Below are 21,061 nucleotides of genomic sequence, written 5' to 3'. Positions count from 1 at the left end.
TGACCCCTCTGCTCACACTCCTATGTGTGTGAACTGACACACTGTGACCCCTCTGCTCACACTCCTATGTGTGTGGACTGACACACTGTGACCGCTGCTCACACTCCTATGTGTGTGGACTGACACACTGTGACCCTCTGCTGACACCCTGCCTTGCCCATCATGAAGGACTGTACCCTAGAACTGAGCCAGCGTAAACCCTGCCACCCCCCCCCCCCCCCAGCTGCCTCTGTCGGAGTGTTTTATCACAGCTACAGGGAAAGGTGCTTCGACAGGGAACTGACATTTTCTTGAAGTGATTGACAGGACCAAGTAATTGGGTGCTACCCAGATTTTATATAAAATCCTTGTTGCAGTTTTGAAAAAATGCACAAGACGTCTGCCTGAAGCTGAAAGAAAGATCGGCTTCTGATAATGACAAATGCAGAGAGTCCACTGAAATGAGAAGACGACATTTTCGCTGGGGACATGCCAGGTCTGGTGTCAGCGCCCCTTGAAGAACACAGGGTCTGGGGCCTGGCTGTCAGTGCAGGGGTGGCCTCCTAAAGGAGTGACCAACATAGGGGACTAGAGAAGGGGCAGAGTGTGACTCTGATGTAGGAGCGGCTCCCCATTTTTGACGCAAAAGTGTACAATATGAAAGACTACATTTTCTTCCGTACCATGCCAAGAGTTGGCCAATCCACTGTGCATTGTTGGTATGGTGTTTGGAGAGTAGGGACCCAAAAAGCTTTTGATTTCTTTAAATTGTCAGAGGAAAGCAAAATACCTTTTAGGTTAAAGGAGATATAAAAATATTTTCTAAGCTACAGATCATGACAATATTGATGTGTTTATCTCTAACAAACCAGTAATCTGATCCACCTTGTTATATTTTTATGGAGGAAAAGGCCCCTGAGGGCAGATGTTCTGGAGACACACAAAGCAGCCATGTGTGCTGACTAAAAGCTGATTTTAGTTTTAGCAAACAGTGAGCTAGCCCAGATTCCCATCTACTACATGAGTTACAGTGAGTTAAAGCATCCATAGGCCTAGAGAGATGGCTCAGTTAAGAGCACTTACTGCTCTTTCAGAAGGACCCTGTTTGGATTCCCAGCACCCATGCCAAGAAGCTCACAGCTGCCTTAACAAGAGCCCTAGAAGATCCAACATCTACTTCTGGCCTCTGTGGACACTTGTATAACTCATGGTGTACATTCACACAAATACACATACACATAATTTTTTTTAAAAAAATCAATCTTTAAAGATAATATGTTTTTAAAAATCAGAGGTATTTAAAAGCTCCAATTTTGAAGACAGTTTAGCAAATGCCAGAGCTACATTGACCAAATAGATCAAATTTTAATAGGCAATTAGAATAAATTGATGTGTCTATCGTCAGTTGTTTGAAAAATAGCCTCTTTCTATGTCATATCTGTCATTAATTCAAAATGAAAGGGAAGGGCTGCCCTCTCTTGGTGTCTAAGAGACATTGCAGGATTGAGGATTCCAAGGAATGTCATAAACATGTCAAGAAGAAAAATGTCCTTTTGTTGTTTGATAAATTGCAGGATACATTTTAAAACTCGGATAGGATACATTGAAACGGTTGTATAATCTAAATAGTTACTTCCCCCTGAAAGGAGCAGAATTGACCCTGTACCTGGGCAGGTCTGCTTCTACGTCATTGAAAACATTCCTGGTGAAGGTTTGTATCTGGATGCCCATGGCATCACTGTGCACAGCATCCAGACAAGGAGGAGAAACTCAGATATCTGTCAGGCGATGAGTGGACAAACCAAGGTAGTGTATCTTCCCAGTGGAGAAGTACACAGCAACAGAAAGCAAAGACGTCTGTCCTGCCGCAAGCGAGAGAACTTTGGTGGTGTGCTCATTGACGCCAGGGGCCTAGGAGGCAGCTTTAGCTGGTAAAGGGTTTGCCTAGCTTACAGGGGGCCATGGTTTCACTCCCAGCACTGCTTAAAGCAGGCCTGAGTGGCAAATGCCTGTCGTCTCAGCCGTCAGGAGGTAGAGACGGTGAACCCAGCGAATCCAGTCCTAAGGTGGAGAGGTGGGCGGGTCATTAAACGGATACTTTTTGATTCCCATCTGGACTAGCACAAATAATTCTTGGCATTTTTTAAACACTTTATGTTCTTGGTGTGTTGGGACAAGAGGGGCATGGCGTATGCATGCAGGGCAGAGGACAACTCGCAGGAGTTAGTGCTCTTTCCACCATCAGGCGTGGCAAGCATTTTTATCCCGTGAGTCAGCTTTCTGGCCCCAATCTTCAGCATTCTTACCTGAATGAGAGAGCCCTGGCCTCTAGAATAAATTATTAGGATATAGCATGATATAACAAAGCAAGCAGACATCTAATCAAGCTCTAAAATGCAGTGAGGTTTCTAGCAGCAGCAAGCTGAGCTGAGCTGCTCACGGCATGGACGTCGCTGTGCCTTTGGTTCCTCCGCGCTCCTGAAGGCTCGGGTAGAGATGGGACCTCTGCCTGCCCTGCCAGTGGGAATATAAATCTGATCTATATCAGAGACTTCCGGAAAAACAATCCAGTAAAGCGGATTTTCATTCTGGCCCTACTTTGTTCTCGTAGAAATTGGAGATCTGCGTGTATGAGTTTGACATCCGTTCGATAAAAATCATCTCTCATATATGTCCATTTATGATCCAGTGCTTGGTTCTTGTCTTTGATGCTGAGTATCAGGCCGTCTCTGTCCCCCATGCAAATGGCCCTGGAATTCAGCGTGTGCTATTGGGTCTGATGGAAATCAATAACCAGCGATTCTATTGCTCTTTGTTTAGCAGGTTTGATTCATGAGCATATTTTTCAGATGGTTCTGACTTTTCAATGTGACAGTATCGTGATGTGGGGGCAGTTATTGCCACAGACATATTTCTTTGCCTTCTCTTTGTTATACGACCCTAATTTCTTTTCCGGTTGCACCCCCAGAATAAGGAGTTTGTGTGTCGGGGGCATGACTACGAGCGACTGGAGGCCTTCCAGCAGCGAATGCTGAACGAGTTCCCCCATGCCATCGCCATGCAGCACGCCAACCAGCCTGATGAGACCATCTTCCAGGCAGAGGCTCAGTGTATCCCTTCCTGGTGGCTGGGCTCCGGTTGGGTGGTACCTGCCGTTAGCTACACAGCAGTGTCCTGTTGAGTGTTATAGCCACTGTCCCCTTGTCAGGAGCCACACCCTACACTTCCTAGTCCTTGTCATCTTGGTTTTAGCTGAGTGCCTTCTCAGCAGAATGGAATTATTCTAATGGCTATCAAGGGCCAGTCGAAAAGAAATCCCTTAAACATCCGTTAAGGAACCTTCACCCTCTTAATTGGCATGCCTTCAGGTCCAGCCCTGCTTCTGGATCAAACAGTTTTCCTATGGCTTCCTATGGAAACGGCTTCCGTTCGAGGAAGTGGTAGCATTGTGTTCACTACTGCACATGCTCCACCCCCCCCCCTTTCCCTTAGACTTTAATTCTGGAGTGAGGAGGGGAAGAACAAGAGGTGCCTCCAGTATCTGAGGCATGATATTCTAGACTCTTAACTTACAGACAACAGCATGTAGTCCAGAGTCCTGCCATCTAAACAGACAACAGCATGTAGTTCAGAGTCCTGCCATCTAAACAGACAACTCAAATGGAAGTACTTTGGCTTTCGACACAAAGGCAATTCACCCATCAGTTCTTGCCAAATCCATCTGAAAGCCACAGTTTTAAAACGGAGAGGGAAACTCCCAGTGGCTATTATAAATATACTTTCAAAGCAGAAACCTAAATGCAAGAGAAACACGAAATTGTTTAAGGAAAAATATTTTTCTTTCTCTCTGGGAAGGAAGTAGCATATAAGCAAAATATTTTTTAAAATATGAGCTACAACCAACCACTCTGTTTATCTGTGCCTGGTTTTAGATTACGGATACCATAGTTACAGAAGGCTGCAGTCACAGCAACACTTGGCAAGTGCAAGTCCTTGCTGGTGTTCTGGTCACTGCCTTTGGTCATAGTCTTATGAGGATTTCCATATCATTATAGATAAAATTTGGGAGCCATGAAGAGACTAAAGATGCCTCATGTACAAGAGCGAGGTTCTTCTGATTCTGAATACCCAAGCCCAGCTGTTCCTCCTACCCCCATGAAAGCAGTCATCTGTGAACTCATAGGTTATGGAAATGTCAAACATATGTCCTGGTAGAATCACATTCTTAGGACCTGATCAGACCTGAAGCTTGAGGCATACTTGGAAGTACATTATTCATATCTGCTGGGCAATTTTTAAAATGAATTCCACTGGAATGGAAACACCAGATTGCTACCCAGAGTGCCTTGCTGCTTGCCAAGCCAGGTTCCCTCCTTGACTCTTGGCTCCCAGATCTACAGATATACGCTGTGACTCCCATTCCTGAGAGCCAGGAGGTGCTGCAGAGGGAGGGCGTTCCCGACAACATCAAAAGCTTCTATAAAGTGAACCACATCTGGAAGTTCCGCTACGACAGGCCATTCCACAAGGGCACCAAAGACAAGGAGAATGAGTTCAAGGTAAACCTGTGGTCTCCGCAAAGTGCCGCCTCCTCATGGGCTTTCTAGACTCTTGGGAAATAGTGACTGAGGATCCGGTCACGTGACTGGAACAAAGGGTCTCGAAATCTTCCATCCTAGTAAGCAGTGTTTCCACGTGAATGGGAACACTTTCCAGGCAAGAAGATTTTTGGTCCCCTACCAAGAAAATCTGAGCAGGTCTGGGAGGAGTTCCTGAAATCAGCTTCTCTGTGGCAGTTCCGAGAGCAGTGGTGCTTAGACCAGTCTTCCAACTTGTGTCTAAGCTCAGTCCTGTTGTCCATTCATGGTGAGCCATTGTGGGAGTGGTGGGTGTAGTCTAGCATCAAGGAAGCACAGTAAAGAAAAACCAAGGGCCAGGCAAGGGGAAACTGAGAAGAGGCCGCGTGGGCAGGCATTTGGTGCGATGGAGACACTTCCGTCCTTTGCTCTAGACCTTGTCGGTTTCTGAGATGAGGCCCCTAGTCCATGCCCATCTGGGCCTCTGCCTGTACTGGGTTGTCCGTCCTCCTCATATCCAGTGTGCCTTGCTAGTTCCCCATGCTCCAGGACAGAAAGGACAGCGTTCTCACAGCCCCACTGGGGCAAGGAGGCAGATGTTCAGAAATCACCTGTGACCATCCCTTTCCTTGAAAACTGTGATGTCGAACAGGCCTAGGGTGACCCCAGTGACTCAGCATCCATACATAAACAGAATTGTCAAATGAGCTTATTCCTGTGAGTCTGTTGGCTTAGCGGCTCTCAGAGCAGACACTCCCTTAAAGCAGGAGGCATCTCTTAACACTGTCTTGCTTAATGTTGACCCACACACCCTTGCCCATCGGTTCCCAGCGCTGCCAGCAGCAGTCAGCTACAGGGGTTATTCCCAGCCAAAAGGCGGGTGGGGGGGTAGCTGTGCAGTGTTCGGGGGAGACTGGATAAAAATGGACTTTTATGAAAGATTTGAAGTGCATTTACTGTGGATTTCTCTAGGAATCTAATCACAAAATGCTCTAATGATAATAAATAAAGCTAATGACAGTTTAGAACCAGCCAACTGCACCGGCCTCAGCAGCCTGGCCCTCTGGCCTCCTCTCGGGGTCTTCCTTCTCCCTGTGGATTGAACAGTACAGAGAGCATCGGAAAACATCCCAGTTACTGACAAGATCCACCATAATTTTCTAGTCCTGTTTCTAGCCTGTTTCTAATTCTCTTCTCCTCCTCCCAAGTTAGCTAAAGATCCAATCAGATTGCGACACAGTTCTTTCTCTCTGCTCTAGCTCCCAGTCGTCGGTCTGAATGACCTGGAGTCATAGTTGGCTTGCACAGAGTCATGTGCCCAAGACCTTTAGCCTAGCACTGGAACCCACCTTTTCCAACTCCCTTTCTTTTGCTGTTTCTGCTGGATGTACGTACTTCCACCTGGCCAGCAATGAAACAATCAGTGATACACTTGTACCAGGAATAATCAAAACCCAGAGACAGATGTAGGGGTTAAAGGTGAAGATCAGAGAGGCAGAGCGATCAGCCACTAGAGAGACCTTTTACCCCTACCAAGGCTCAGACCAAAGGGGCGATCCTCAGACTGCCCAGACTGCACTGGCTCTCCACCAAACCTCAGACTCCACACTCCACTAAGTTCCAGAGACCCCCCCCCCAAACACTGGGATTAGAGGTGCGAGCCACCAACAGCTACCTTCCTGGGATGGGTGAGGTTAAATGAGGCTCCATTTCCCCATGTTCAAGACCTTCAGAATCTGGCTCCAGACTCTATCCCATTACCCCAAGCCTGTCCTACCCACCCTCTCTCTTGGCTCCAGTGACACCCACCTTCTCTCCTCATGGGTTGCCATACCTTTCCACAAGCACTTCCATGTCTGTGTGGGCAGCCTTCTGCCTGCACGGCAGCCTCCACTCTCCTCCCTGTGAACTCTTGACTCTAAACTCCAGCTCTCTGGTCTACTCAGAAAGCTGCTGTCCTGGTCCCCCACAATGGCAGGAATAGCTGCATCCCGTGTACACCTTGAACATTCTTCTCATCCATCTGAGCTCTCGTCTGCTTGCCTCCCTGTCATCAGCAGGTCCCTCAAACTCACACGATGGGGGTTCACCCCAGCAGCTCCTCACTACTGGAAAGACATTCTCTTTTTAACCCCTCTGTGGTCTGGATAGATGGTGCAGTTGCGGGGACTTCCCCCCTGGTAGCACACTATAGGACAATGATGAAGTGTAAATTCCAAAACTGGCTGGTCAAAGACAATCTGGCCACGTACAGTGGCTTGTGCCAATAGCAGCTGTGTTCCACGTCTTCTGGAGGAGCTGGTTCTGGGCCAGGAGTCCAACTCGAAGCACACGTGCCCCTGGGTTACAGCAGTTCAGTTTATCACCAGAAATGTGGCCCTGTGCATATGGCAACGGAGAGAAGATGGTTCCCGGGGGTGGGTGTCAGTGCCAGCCCTTTGATAATTAGAATATGACTCGTGGATCAAGAGTCCCTCTGCGACTTGAAGTCTTCACCTTAAATAGAAGGTTCCAACCAAGTAATCCTAAGGTCCTTTGTCCCCTTAGGAAGCTGTTACTCCCATCTTGTCTGGATAGCTCACAGCATTGCCTCTTCTGGTTGAAAATGGGCTAAACCTTGATGGGCGAAAAGGTTAAAGTCCCATCTTGGGGAAACAGAGGAGAAGACTGTATACAGCTTGCTGTTGTGTTCTGGCCCTTGCTTTCTGGAGCAGGGGCTCCTATGCTCTGCAAGGGAGAAGGCTGCAGGCAGTCTGCAGAATGACTAGTGCGGGCTTGCGCTGCATGGGGGGGAGGGGGGGCTTGCACCGCTTCGTGCTCCGATTGTTTCACAAGTGCGCATTCAGTGAGAATGGCTTTAAAAAGGCTGCAGGAAATAAACGGCTCCAGGTCAGGCTTGTTGCAGCTTGGGGCGTAGAAAAAAGGGCAGCCTGGAAAGTAACTTCGAGTTTTGTTTTGCAGAGTCTCTGGGTGGAGAGGACCTCACTCTACTTGGTGCAGAGTCTCCCAGGCATCTCCCGCTGGTTCGAAGTGGAGAAGCGTGAAGTGGTAAGGGGTGGGGCATCTTCCCCACGACACCCACGCCCTGGCCACTCCCCTTGGGCTGAGCCCACTACTAAGTTCTCATGTTCTTTCAATTCCTGGGTTCCCTCACGACACTGACTGCTACTCCCCAAGGCACCGAAAGCGAATGTTGATACGGACCTGGTTCGTCCAACCAGAAGTGTTCTTTAAAGCAGTTATGGTTGCAGCATGTAAAAAAAAAAAAATGTTAGGTTTTTGAGTGACAACCAGAATGCCAAGTCTCCTAGTTGTGCCAGAGCTGTGATCTTCGTCGCTTTCTGTGTGACAGTCCAAAGCCTTCCAAGGAGGCAGCCTATTTTCTTATATACTCTCATGTCAATAGATAGTCTTTCCCCAGTTTTCAAAGGTGTTACCAAGGAGTTGAAGCCTTTGACAAAGATCATCATCAAGATGTCTAAAGAGTATTATAGCATGAATAATAAACACCCAGAGACAGAAGCTGGGGTTCAACCTGAAGGTCAGAAAAGCAAAACAGCCAGCCACTGGCTCTTACCTCTACCTCAGTCGGAAATGGCGATCCTGCCTCCAGGAATCTCAGAATGAGACTGTGTCTGAGAGCTGTCTCCCCCCGTCATATTCCTCTCTGGGGCTGGGATTAAAGGCATGCACCACTACGGCCCAGTTTCTATGGCAAACTAGTGTGGCTACTGGGATTAAAGGTGTGTGTCACCACTGCCTGGTCTGTAAGGCTGACCAGTGTGGCTGTTTTACTTTCTGAACTTCAGACAAGCTTTATTTATTAAAATACAAATGAAATATCACTACAGCGTATAGACTCAAACACAATTTCTTATAGTGATTCCAAAGCCAGTGCTATTGTTCTCTTCGAGCCTTGGTTTTCTTCTTGACAAAATGAAGCTAATATGAAGCCCCTTCATATAAAGCTTATGTAAAATCCATCACACATGGAGCCCGAGCTGCTTTGATCTGCAGTGGGAAGGATTGTGCAAGACCCGAGCAGGCCTAGATGGAACCTCAGTTAGGAAACAGTGGATGCCATTCTAGATCTGGTAACCACAGCTCTCAAGAATGCTCTGCTTCCCAGGCACCTCCCCAGCTTCCATCCCCAGTGAAGAGAGATGGGAGTGAGCAGCTGAAGGCAGCAAGGCTGGTCCTGCACTGGTGTCTCTTTGCTGTATTTCAGCATGACAGCCACAGGACCCCTACCTCCCAGTGTCTTGTCTTTCTCCTTTGGCACATCATGGCTCTGAGCCAGGCCCTTGGTTGACTGAGGTTCTGTTCTGCCAGGTCCTATAGCCATCAGCCATTCAGTCCCAAAGAATCACACAGGGGTCTTACATGAATTATAAACTGATTGGCCCAGTATCTCAGGCTCTTTTTATTAACCAATTCTTATAACTTTTATTAGCCCATAATTCTTGTCTACGTTGGCCAAGTGGCTTGCTACCTTTTTTGGCGAGGCAGTCACATCTTGCCTCCTATGTGGCTGGGTCATGACTGCAGACTCAAACTTCCGTCTTCCCAGAATTCTTGTTGCCCCACCTCTACTGTCTGCCTGGTTGCCTCACCTACACTTCCTGCCTGGATACTGGCCAATCAGCGTTTTATTAAAAATAACACAAGTGACAGGGTAAAAGACCATTGTCCCACCACACCCTTGGATTGACCTAGTATTCTGTTTGAAATAAAATACATCAATTGCAAATCTATCATGCAAACAAAACCTCAGTTAAGTAACAGCCGACTATGTCAATGAACAAGTAAGAGTAGCTCCCACCCAAGGTATCTCTCCAGAATGGCTTCTCCTACGAAGTCTCTCATCATTGGAGATCAGCTTATCGTGTTCAAAACTACTGGTTAAATGAGTTTTTCATTTCAGGGTGTCAAAATACCAATACAGCTCCCTAAGCGAATGAAACTCAATTCAGGATATTATGTCAGCCCGGTCGTGTCTGTGTGCAGTGAGTCAGGGGTCCCCACACTGCCTGCTGGTGTGGTGTACTTTAGTGCCTTTCAGGGATGAGGGGAGGCAATCAAACAGTGTGCTCACAAAGTCTCATTATTCTGCTGCCTACAGAGTTGCAGAAGCCCAGCCCACGGCGGTGTTCTTAGTCATCCATGCTGCATTGATTCAGGGAGCCTTCTCAGGCCCGTACAGCCAGAAGGCTAAATCTTGTGAAGATTCACCAATAGTCCGAGCCCAAGAAACAGCACACACACACACACACACACACACACACACACACACACACACACGACACTCATGATAAAAAAAAAAAAGCATGCTGGTAATGGTAGAGAAAGACTAAACACTTCAAACACCAGCTGCCTGCATTCTTGGAATAGGTAATATTATGTTCTAAGAGAACAAGGCAAACTGGGCTACTTGGTTCCCTGAGTACAGCCTGCTCTTAGCAGCCTCCATGTGCTTCTCTTGTTCCTGCTCTCTGGGATGCTCCATGATCCATTAGAGCTCTTACTGGCTTGGTTTTAGCTGTATAAGGGCTTCAAGAACATAGTCGGTACTCAATAAAGATAGAAAATGGATTGAAATTTCTTGTCTACAATGCCAGAACCTGAAAGACAAAAGATATTCATAAGTTTGGCTTTAAATTCACTTTATCATAGAGTTCACGGTAAAGAAGGACCACAGATACATTGTCCCCGGCTGCCTGTCTGGTGCCTTCCAGCCCTAGAACACTAGGCACAGGGAGGAAGCTGCCAGGTTAGTCCTGCCTGGATTTCTCTACTCCTTACAGGTGTGTGATGTCTTTAGTAGCGACGTCTAATCAACTAGTTCTGTGGGCAGTGGAGAAGAGTGGTTTTGGAGCCCTCCAGAGCCTCTTTGAGCGAGAGTTCACAAGGAAGCATCTCAAACGTGGCACTAGAGTTTAGCGATGCTTGGCTCGTGGCAGCATCCTCCAACCACACAGGATAGCACTCTTTCAAATCTTCCTTAACTTCTGTTTCAAATTGGCTTAAAGAGTAGTGCGTGCTCATAGGGCTTTTCTATACATCTTTAGCTTTGCTTAGCCTCCCTCCTTTCCCTCGTGTCTCCTCTCTCCACCCACACCTACTCCTTCTGAAACTTTCCACCTCATGGCTCCCCCTCCATCGTCACCTCCCCTGTGCATTGCTAGCTCCACTTTCTTGAGGCGCCTCCCCACCCCGGTAGCCCGTACTTACCCCTGCAGGTGTTCCAGATGAATTACACTGATGGCAAAGGTTGAAGCTGATGGCAAGGGTTGAAGCTGGCTCCACACATGGGAAAGAGCGTGCCGTGTTTGTCTCTCGGAGCCTCGGTGCACTCTCTTCCCCCAGTTTCATCTGTTTGCTCGTGGTCTTCCTAATTGCACTTGACAGTGAATCAAGTAGGCCGTGTCTATGTACCACATTCTCAGTGTCCACTCATCAGCTGATGGCCATGCAGGCTGATTCCATCCCTTCGCTGTTGTGCACAGCGCAGCAGTGAGCATGGCTGAGCAGGAATCTCAGAAGTAGGATGAAGCATCTCTGAAGGGTCCACTGGGTATTTGGACAGTAGTGGGTCACACAGTAGTTATAATTCTAGCTTTTTAAAGAACCCTCCACACCGATTTCTGTAGGGGCCGCCCCCGTTTGCTCTCACCAACAGTGAATACGAGTTCCTCTTTCCTCGCACCCTCGCCAGTATTTGCTCTCTTAATGAGAACCATCGAGATGAAATCTCAATGAGATTGGATGCTCCCTCCACCTACCCAGTGCAGCGCACCTGCCTGCCCCACAAAAAAAACAAAGCCAAGAAAAAACACCTGAAGAGGCTTTAGGCCTTGGGTTGAACTTTCCCCTTGCACAGCTAAATTGCCATCTTGCCAAGCTGCCTTCTACATATTTATGACTATATCCACATATAAGTGCTGCTTCCAACCTTAATCAGGGAAGCCTGTCTGCAATAAATAGTGGCGAATGCAGAGACCCATGGCTGGTCACAGTGCTGACTGTAACAGCTGGACCCTGCGCCCTACCCAGAAGATGTATAAGTGGGAAGGGTATTCATGGGTAGGATGGAATAATAGGTGTGTGCAGGAAATTAGAAAGGGTTGTGTTTGTAGTCATCAAAATATACTTCATACATGTACAAGATCATCAAAGAACAACTCACTAAAAGATATACCTAGGGAGGTATTCATATATCTGAGGCACCTGGCAGTAGGATCAGGATCTGTCCCTGTTGCACAAGCTCACTTGTTGGAGCCCATTTCCTATAGGATGCCATGTTCAGCCTAAAAGCAGGGGAAAGGGGCTTGGTCCTGCCCCCAGCTTTAATGTGCCAGACTCTGTTGACTTTCCTTGGGAGCCCTTACCTGTTGGGAGGAGTGGATGGGGGTTGGGTTGCGCCGGGGGGGGGGGGGCAGGAGAGGGGGGAGGAAGAGCTATGGATGAAAATGAAATTAAACAAATACATTTTTAAAAAGATAGGCATATGTATGGCCCTACCCAGAACCGAGGAGTCTCCACCAGCCCTCACAGCGCCATCTAGTGTTTTCTTACGGCCCTGTGTTCCAAGAGAGCCTGGTTTTCTGAAGCCTCCTGCTTCTAAGAAGCCTCGCTTTAGTCGTCTTCAGCACTAGAAAGGTCTGGTCTCGTTTATCTGCACTTCTAGAAACTCCTCGCACCAGGGAATGTTGTGACGAGTGTGACATCATCTCACCCAATACTGTCTAAACAACTGTGCCATATTATATATGAAAGAATAACAACGTGTTGACTATACACGTTCATATGTTGTCTTATGTTTCACCAAGAGTCTGTTTGGTTTCTTTTTTGTTCTTTGTTGACCCTGGTTGTCCATGGCCATTGTGTGCAGTGTCTCCGAAGTCCATTTTCATCTAAATGTTCCCCCTGGCATCACTTTTTAAAAGTCTTTTTGTTGAAGAATCACAGTGTTTTGCCTTGAAGTGTTTCCTTACGTCTTAATCCAAGCGGGATCATTTGGCTTGTTTCTCTGTGGCCTGCCTTTCTTGTAAATTGATAGCTATAAGCCTAGAGGCTTAGTAAGGTTGGTTGGCTTGTGCAAGACTGCTTCATATGTGTTTTCTGCTGCTCTCTTACTCCTTTCTTCCCGACCCTTCTTCTCTTCTAATATTAGCAAGAATAAATGATAATTAGTTATTGTTCATCATACCCAGACCCATTGATCTTTTAGGGATTAAGAGAGGACATTTGGGGAGTCAATAAGATAGCTCAGTGGGTAAAGATGCTTGCCACAAACCTGGAAACCTGAGTTCAATCCCCAGGACACACATGGTGGTAGGAAAGAAACCGATTCTCTCAAATTTGCTCTCTGACCTCTGTGTGTACACCATGGCATGCATGCATGCACATTCAAGTGCATGCATGTGCATGCACACACACAGAGCAACACAATAAATAAATGTATTTTATATTTTGATATTTCATCATCTTTTTATCCATTGCAATAGTCCTATAAAATAATAGTATCCATCATCAACTATTTTATTGCTATGAGATATAGGAAAAGAAATAAAATGTTCTATTCAAAATTCAGTCCTTAAGGCCTTGTGAGAGTAACAAGAAGGCTACTTGGATTTGTTTGACTTGGGTTTTACTGTTATTACTAGATCATAGATTTAAGTGTATTTGTTTTGTGTTAATCCATAGCAGCTACTGTTATTAAATTATTCCTCTTAATTCTTTACTTTCAATTGCTTTATAACTGCACTTTAGGTCTTGTTCAAACTCCCCTCTGAGTCATTTCTTACTTGCCCACAGAAATGTTACTTTCGGGCCAATCAGACACGGCTCCTGTCCCTTCCCAGTGTCAAGCTTTATTAATAATTCAAGGTGGCCCAGATGCCCGGGCAAGGAGAGATCCCTGAAATTGAAGCATCATCCACACATCTCTGTGTCTCACAGCAGTGGTAACAATTTAGAGTAACGAATGGAAGCTATAAGTGGGGTTCCCAGAGCTCCCCAGTTTAAAGTGTGCATTAGGAGACATGAAACATCATACTCCAGAGGATTAGCTTCTCAGGGATATTCTCTTAAGGTCTGGGCTTGTCGACTTGAGAAGTCTTCTTCTACTAACTTCCTGCTACAGGCCTCCGTGGATGACAGCTCTTCCTCCTACAGCTATTCCTAGTCCATTTACATGCAGGTTTGGTCGGCTAGAAGAAATGACCTGGCCACCTGTTTCCTTTTTAATTCCCCAAAGGACCTACCTCAGGAAAGGGAGGGGACGGGCCACAGGTCAGCTGCTGTCTTCCTCTCAGACACCTTCTTTGCTTTCTGACCTGACAAGGAAATAGACAGCTTTTGTATCACTTACTCATATTTCCTGAGAGCTGGTGAGATTTGATGTCATATATTTACTTACTCAACCTGGTTCTTCCGCCAACAGTGCACTCCTTTTCTGTGTCCAGTTTTCTTCAGCATTGTGAATTATTTATACGTTGTCTCAAATACGTGTTCTCTGAAGTTCTTGTATTTTACACATTCATTATATCTCATAATATATAAGATTATTAATATAATCAATTAATATAAGATTATTATATTAATAGCATTAGGGTTTATAAATGTGAAGATGGATTTTTTATTTTGTAGTTAAAACAACTCATAGAATTTCTTGTAACTGTTTTCCAAGTGCTTGCAGCTGTTGAGTAATTTGATCTCCCTGAGGTCTTCCTCCCGTGAACTCAAAGTCTGTGTCCTTTCAACAATAGATCCTCCCCACCCATGGTCCCCAAGCAGCAGTTCTGAATCTGGGTCACAACCCCTTTGGGGTTCCAACGACCCTTTCACAGGGGTCACCTAAAACCATCGGAAAACACAGAAGTCTGCACTATGATTCATAACAGTAGCAAAATCACAGTTATGAAGTAGCAGCGAAAAGGTTTTATGGTTGGGGGTCAGCACCACAGGAAGAACTGTGTTATAGGTCGCAGCATCAGGAAGCGTGAGGACCACTGCCCCACTCTCTCCTGTCTTCTGAGGCTGCTTTGCTTTCTAGCTTGCAGAGATTTGAGCTCAGACTTTACTTTATGCTTTGGCTTTTGCACGTACACAGCAAAGGTTTAATATCAAATATTGTTTGCAATAACCATCCCTGCTAGTGCCCTCATGGGGGTCTTTTATGCAACCCTCCAAATTACAATCACGATTCCCTGTCTTGACTCGAGAGGTGTCCTGACCTTTATAGTATGGGTTTCCTTGCTTGGTTTTCACCTATTTATGCTTTTCTCAACGCAGTCCACTTAGTTTCGCTTAGCTGTGTGTACTCTGTTAAGACCTGTTCCGTCCTCTCGACAGTATTTGTGATATGTTTTCAGTTAAGTATGACAAGAGTGCTCCCCATCACTATATATTATTCCACTGTATAAACAGACCACAATGTATTATGTGCTCTCTTGTTGATAACCAGCGATTTGGGGGAACAGTTACAAACATTTTTGTACGTGGTTTCGTGCGCACATGTACATACATGTCCGGCTCCATATTTTTTTTTTAACATATGCCTCTGAATAGAATTTCTGGACCATGAGACAGATAAAAGTAAAAATAATATTATATGAAACTTACTTAGCCCATAGGCGATAGTCCTTCAGCTGTTTCCCAGGCGGTACGCAGTTCCAGTAACAGGACAGGGGCTCTGGTGGCCACAGCTGCACTCTCATTGGCTATGGCCACATTTATTTCTACCATTCTGTGGGGTGTTTTACAGTGTGTCGCTGTGGTACTATCCTTCATTTATTTACTGGCCATTTTGAATTTATTCCTCTGTGAAATGGATGTTTCAATTCCCAACCCAGTTTTTCTTGGGTTTGTTTGCCGTTTTCTTCATGCATTCTGTGACTGGGTTCTTCCCTAATTATGCATATTAAAATGATTTGTCATGTATTGTGGTTATATTCCCTTCCTTTTAGATTATCTTTGGTAAATGTTTATTCTTAATTTCCATACACTTGAGCTGTTGTAAGGTTTTTCGGAGTTGCTTTAAGATGCTCTAAGTGGCCTTTTATTCTAATTTGTGTCTCTCACTGGAAGAACGGGAGCTTAAGTGTGCTTTCTGCATGTCCAAATTGCCTCATTAGGAAGAGTTTGGCAGACATTCTCTTCAGAGAGAATGTCAACGACATTAACAGCGCAGTGCCGTATACTGGAAAACTCTTTGTTCATAGTCCCAATTAGGTCCCCTGGACCAACCAGTGAGTCATTATCATTCTGCTTGGCTCTGCGCAAAAAAATGGATCCTGAAATGTATATGATATGATTATCTTGATTTCTGTAACTCACTACCGTGTGCCATCCTGTGCCATCCTACGGTGCTGTTATAATACATGTGGGGGTCAGTATGGACATATGTCTCCTCTCTGCAATGGGGCAGAAAGCTCTTGGACACCAGATCCGCTAACATATCTCTGTATTTCCCATGATGCTTTGTTCAAATAAGTACCTAGAGGGGTGAAACGTTCATTATTTGGGATCCATCCAAAGAGAACATAAAAAACATGGGATGCTTACTGTCATCCTATTATCAATGAACAGTTGCTGGTTACCCAAACCACTTTTCCGCCAATGGATATAGTTACCCATCGCTTTTACACCTTCCTGATGAATGGCTGACGTGACGTCTGTGTCCTTTCCTGTGTTGTGGGAAGGCCCACAGAAGGATTGGTAATGGGCACTACTAAGAACCTTGGATGAGTCAAAAGCTGAATGATCTGTTTCTCTGTCTCTCTCTATCACCTTTCTCTCCTCCTCCTCTTCCTCCTCCTCCTCCTCTCTCTCTCTCTCTCTCTCTCTCTCTCTCTCTCTCTCATCTCTTTACTTTGGATAAAAGTCAGTAGATCTTGTCATTCATCTGCTTTGCAGATAGAGATGAGTCCCCTGGAGAATGCTATCGAGGTGTTGGAGAATAAGAACCAGCAGCTGAAGGCCCTGATCAGCCAGTGTCAGACGAGGCAGATGCAGAACATCAACCCCTTGACCATGTGTCTCAATGGAGTCATAGATGCCGCCGTGAACGGCGGGGTTTCCAGGTACCAAGAGGTGAGGACTGACAGTCACCAGAGAAGAATTTGTCAGCAGAGATGCCGTGGGGTTCTATGAATCTTCTTGTGCAAATGTGGCAGATGGCTGCAGTCAGCACAAATGCAGTCCTATGCAGAGAAGAACAAATGGATGACCAACCTCTTGTGCAGCTGGTGCATGTATCCCATCGTCATGATGAGGCACTTTGTGCGTGCGCGCACATGTGCATGAGTGTGCGCGCGTGAGTGTGTGTGTGTGTGTGTGTGTGTGTGTGTGTGTGTGTGTGTGTTGGGATAAATAAATGTAGGGAGGAGCTCAGAACTGTTTAACAAATGTCTACCTAAAATAATTTGCAAAATCAAGGAGGATGGACCGTGGGTGTAGTCTTGTGGTTGGTTGTTTTATTTGTTAATAATCCTTTAGGTGGACTTTCCTTCCGTTTTTATAATAGGCTGGAAGACCATCTTCGCCACACTGAATCTTAAGACAATTTATTTTAGTTCATAATTTATTATTATAGTTTATTGCTTTCTTTTTATTTTTTATTTATTTATTTTTATTTTTATTGCCAGAGATGCTTAGTGTACAAGCTCTGGCTTTCTGAATATTGCCTGTGACCAGCTGCCCCCAAAATTTCATATTTCATAATCGTGCTATTTCTCTATGTATGCCGAGCCTTGAGAAAGTACTAAGTGTGTCTTTCACTCCCGTGGTAACTCCCCCAGGGTTGTCTGACTGTGCCTTCTCTTCCTAGGCATTCTTTGTCAAAGACTACATTTTAAGTCATCCTGAAGACGGGGAGAAGATAGCACGGTTGAGAGAGCTGATGCTTGAGCAGGTAGGACAGCGGGAGCAGTCATTCTGTCTACCCTGGCCGGTGTGACAGAATAGCCTCCTGCAGGCGTGTGCATGAGCAGCCGCACCCCGGTGGCAGTGAGCTGACACCTGAAGACTCAGCGGGCTGACTTCTACTCTTTCCTCCCACTGGGAGGCAAGAACAAACCTAACAGGTGGTCCCCCATGAGTAACACATGTGATCTCCTTGAATGTCCTTCCCTAAGGCCTGCTGCAGACCTGTTGCTCACTTGTCCCTCAAAATCTCATGCTCAAATCAGTTCAGGCCGCCTCAAGATCAGGAATAAGTACAGAAATGGATGAGTCTGGTACGCAAGTGCCATGGAGGAGTGGCTAGTCAGTAGAACTGGCTCTGCAGCAGGGCCGTATTTTGAAGAAAAAGCCCAGAGGTGGTTGTGTTCTGTGGACTAATTAGGCACACTCATCATTTTCTACTTCAAAAAAGAGTGCACATTTTTCTTATTTGGTGTCCTCAAGGCCTGAAAACTAGAGTTGAGGGTCTGTCGCTTGCTGCACCCTGTTAATAGCTGCCTGAAAGGGGTTTGCAAACCTCTGAGATGGTAGACATAGTTGGAAATCTGGGTTAACGGGAAATAATTTTGTCCCCATGAAGAGTTTTTTGACGAGAGAACAAAGCATCTCTTCCTACTTGATACTATGAACTTAACCAAGAAAGCATGGTTGTAGAGGATAAGAACAGGGCTGTGATGGGTTTTAGTTCGTTTACGGTCTCTAGATATTATCCACAAAATAGTGATATGGTTGAGGGGAGATGGGGCCATGGATGAGAGCAGGTGGACTAGTTTAGGAAAAAGGGACTTGGACCTACAAGAAAAACAGAGAATTCGATAATGTTCCAGCATGGTTCTAGGAGGGTCACAGTCGCAGGATTTCACAAAGACCTTAACAGGGTCGGTTTCTTAAAGCCTCTGCATTTTGAGTTTCGTCTCTCAGAAGCAGTCTCCTTCAGGTTCTGTCTTTTGTGGTCAGTCTAAATAAATTCTTTCCCCAGAATTAAAACAGCAGCTCAGAGCAAAGATGCTTTTCAAGAAAATGAAGGTAGGGGCTGGAGAGATGGCTCAGCGGTTAAGAGCATTGCCTGCTCTTCCAAAGGTTCAATTCCCAGCAACCACATGGTGGCTCACAACCATTTGTAATGAGGTCTGGTGCCCACTTCTGGCCTTCAGGCATACACACAGACAGAATATTGTATACATAATAAATAAATAAATAAATAAATAAATGATATTTTTAAAAAAAGAAAATGAAAGTAGACTTTTCTGTGTTGTGCCTAGCATTGTTTATGGGACCCTATGGGAAGAGCTATATCCAGGAAATGTGAGGTCTGTTATAGAACAGTTGACATAAAAGTCTATCACGTAACCTTGGGCATGACACATCGTTTCATGGGACCATCAGTTAGGAGTTAGACTGCAGAGGCCACCATTCTTCCTGAACCTCTGTCTGGTTGAAATTTCTTCAACAGATACACCCAGCTGCCTGATCTGTAGGAGCTGATTCAGTTGTGGAGAGCCGCTTGGCCTATGATCCCTGTCTTCTCAATGACCCACTTTCCCTAAGGCAGGAGCCCTTATGATATTAGAGTAAGGAAACCAGAATAATATTTTTAAGGAAAAAGAAAAGGCATTGCAACTGCTACAGAGTTCCTTATCTTTTTTTTTTTTTTTAATTTGTCCCCTAGAAAATTGTTTGAGAATCTCTTGGGGTTAGGAGGCTGATGTAGGAGAGAGGCTACCATCGTAGAAAAAGATTTGCTTGGCCCTCCAAACAGGAAACAGCTTCTGCCCCATTCCCTGCCCATCCTAGGGAGGGGACGAGGGGGTCAGGGACCCATAGCCACTAAAGAGGGTTATCACTAAAGATATGATGAACACAGGGAAGGAGCTCAGGGAAAGTGAAGTAGGAAGGTCAAGTCTGGGGAGTCAGCCATACCCGAATTGAAATCCCCATTTGTTCCTTACTACATGTAGGACATTTTGGATCCTGTTTCTTCATCTGAAGAGCTGCAATTGTTCACATTCACCGGGATGGAGCAGGTCTGCAGTAATGTATGGTTCACAGCAAACCCCCTTGAGACATAGCCACTGATGTGGGTTTTTCCTTTTCAAGGCACAGATTCTGGAATTTGGCCTGGCCGTGCACGAGAAGTTTGTACCTCAAGATATGAGACCCCTTCACAAAAAACTGGTGGACCAGTTCTTTGTGATGAAATCGAGCTTTGGGATCCAGGTGTGTGCTGAAGGGTGGCCGTGGGGCATCTAGCCACGGCCATTGCTTTCTGTGAGTCAATGGGCGAAAAATCCAACAGTGACATCTTTTGGTTCTTCTGCCACATTGCACATTTTCCAGGGACCTTTTAATATTACAGTTGCATTCCTGCTGTTGGCCGTATTTACCCTTCATGGAAGCAAAATAAAAAAGTCGATGTCGGAAGGCTCAATAATACTGGCATTTATAATTGGTCCCTATGTAAAGATGTTGAAGATGTATATGTAGTAGATTAAAGTACCTCATAGATCAGTTGATCTAATTCAACGTGTTCTTTACCTCCTCTTCAGGAGTTCCCTGCCTGTATTCAAGCCAGTCCTGTCCATTTCCCTAACGGGAGCCCTCGTGTGTGTAGAAACTCGGCCCCTGCTTCCATGAGTCCAGATGGTACCAGGGTAATTCCTCGACGCAGGTAAGTCATATTCTGAATTACCTTACAATTTGCCAGCCCCACAAGATGATCGGGAATGGTTCTCTCATTCTTTATGGTACAGTTTGTCAAGTTCACTCTTTCTTAATGAAATAATGAAGCCGCGAGGCAGCTGCCGACATCTGCCACTGATAAAACCGCAGCAGCATGAGAAATAAATAAACCCAAGCATTCGATTATGTCGAGGCAAACAGGAGACAACAAAATGGGATGTATCTTTTCTCCCCTTGGTGTTACGCCATGCCAGCGTGTGATAAAATACAGTTCCGAGACCGAGCTAACGACTGTTTTCTTCCCCCTGCAACAGCCCATTAAGTTACCCAGCTGTCAACCGGTATTCCTCGTCCTCGCTGTCCTCCCAAGCCTCTGCTGAAGTAAGCAATATTACAGGGCACTCAGAAAGCTCTGATGAAGTCTTTAACATACAGGTACTTGATCAGCTTTTTGTTTGCTCGTGTTTATTCCGTTTCGTCTGCATCATGAGTGTCTGTCTATTCTGCTGGGCTCGTGGACAGACCTGCAAGCAAGAACTTGACCTAAGGACCAACCTTCTAAAAACTCTCAGTATTGCTTTGTTGGCCTTTGGGATCCACAAAGCTGTTTCTCTCCAAACTGCCCATCACTTTAAGAACATATAAACAAGCACTAGAGAGGCCCAGGCAGGCTGCCCAAGCTTAGCTTTCAGATTGACCTTGGTTCTTTGCTTCTTGGGTCCTGGATTCTTGGGGCATGTTGATATACATTATCTGCCTTGTAGTGTTCCGATGTGGTTCTTTAAGGGCTCCCTTGTGGCCTGAAGCCCCATTATAAAATTTGCATACCTATATAAGAACATTTCCTGTAATAAAAAATA

General features: G+C 45.7%; 1 protein-coding gene across 3 annotated transcripts in view; it reads left to right on the top strand.

The window, feature by feature from the left end:
* The window catches only part of Dock4 (dedicator of cytokinesis 4), a 389,986-nt gene that overhangs the window by 355,736 nt on the left and 13,189 nt on the right, over positions 1-21,061 (top strand). For all 3 annotated transcript variants that reach the window (XM_041658121.1, XM_041658122.1, XM_041658120.1), the window contains 8 exons: positions 2,948-3,089; positions 4,372-4,538; positions 7,518-7,604; positions 16,476-16,652; positions 17,389-17,472; positions 19,620-19,739; positions 20,069-20,190; positions 20,516-20,636. In XM_041658121.1, the coding sequence (XP_041514055.1) occupies positions 2,948-3,089; positions 4,372-4,538; positions 7,518-7,604; positions 16,476-16,652; positions 17,389-17,472; positions 19,620-19,739; positions 20,069-20,190; positions 20,516-20,636 (1,020 nt within the window). The remainder of the gene's footprint in view (positions 1-2,947; positions 3,090-4,371; positions 4,539-7,517; positions 7,605-16,475; positions 16,653-17,388; positions 17,473-19,619; positions 19,740-20,068; positions 20,191-20,515; positions 20,637-21,061) is intronic.

Source organism: Microtus oregoni, unplaced genomic scaffold (genome assembly GCF_018167655.1).
Source record: "Microtus oregoni isolate MIOR12 unplaced genomic scaffold, Mior012 000009F_ref0000495, whole genome shotgun sequence".
Lineage (NCBI taxonomy): Eukaryota > Metazoa > Chordata > Mammalia > Rodentia > Cricetidae > Microtus > Microtus oregoni.
Note: the sequence above shows the minus strand (reverse complement) of the source record. Positions and strands in the feature narration are given on the sequence as shown.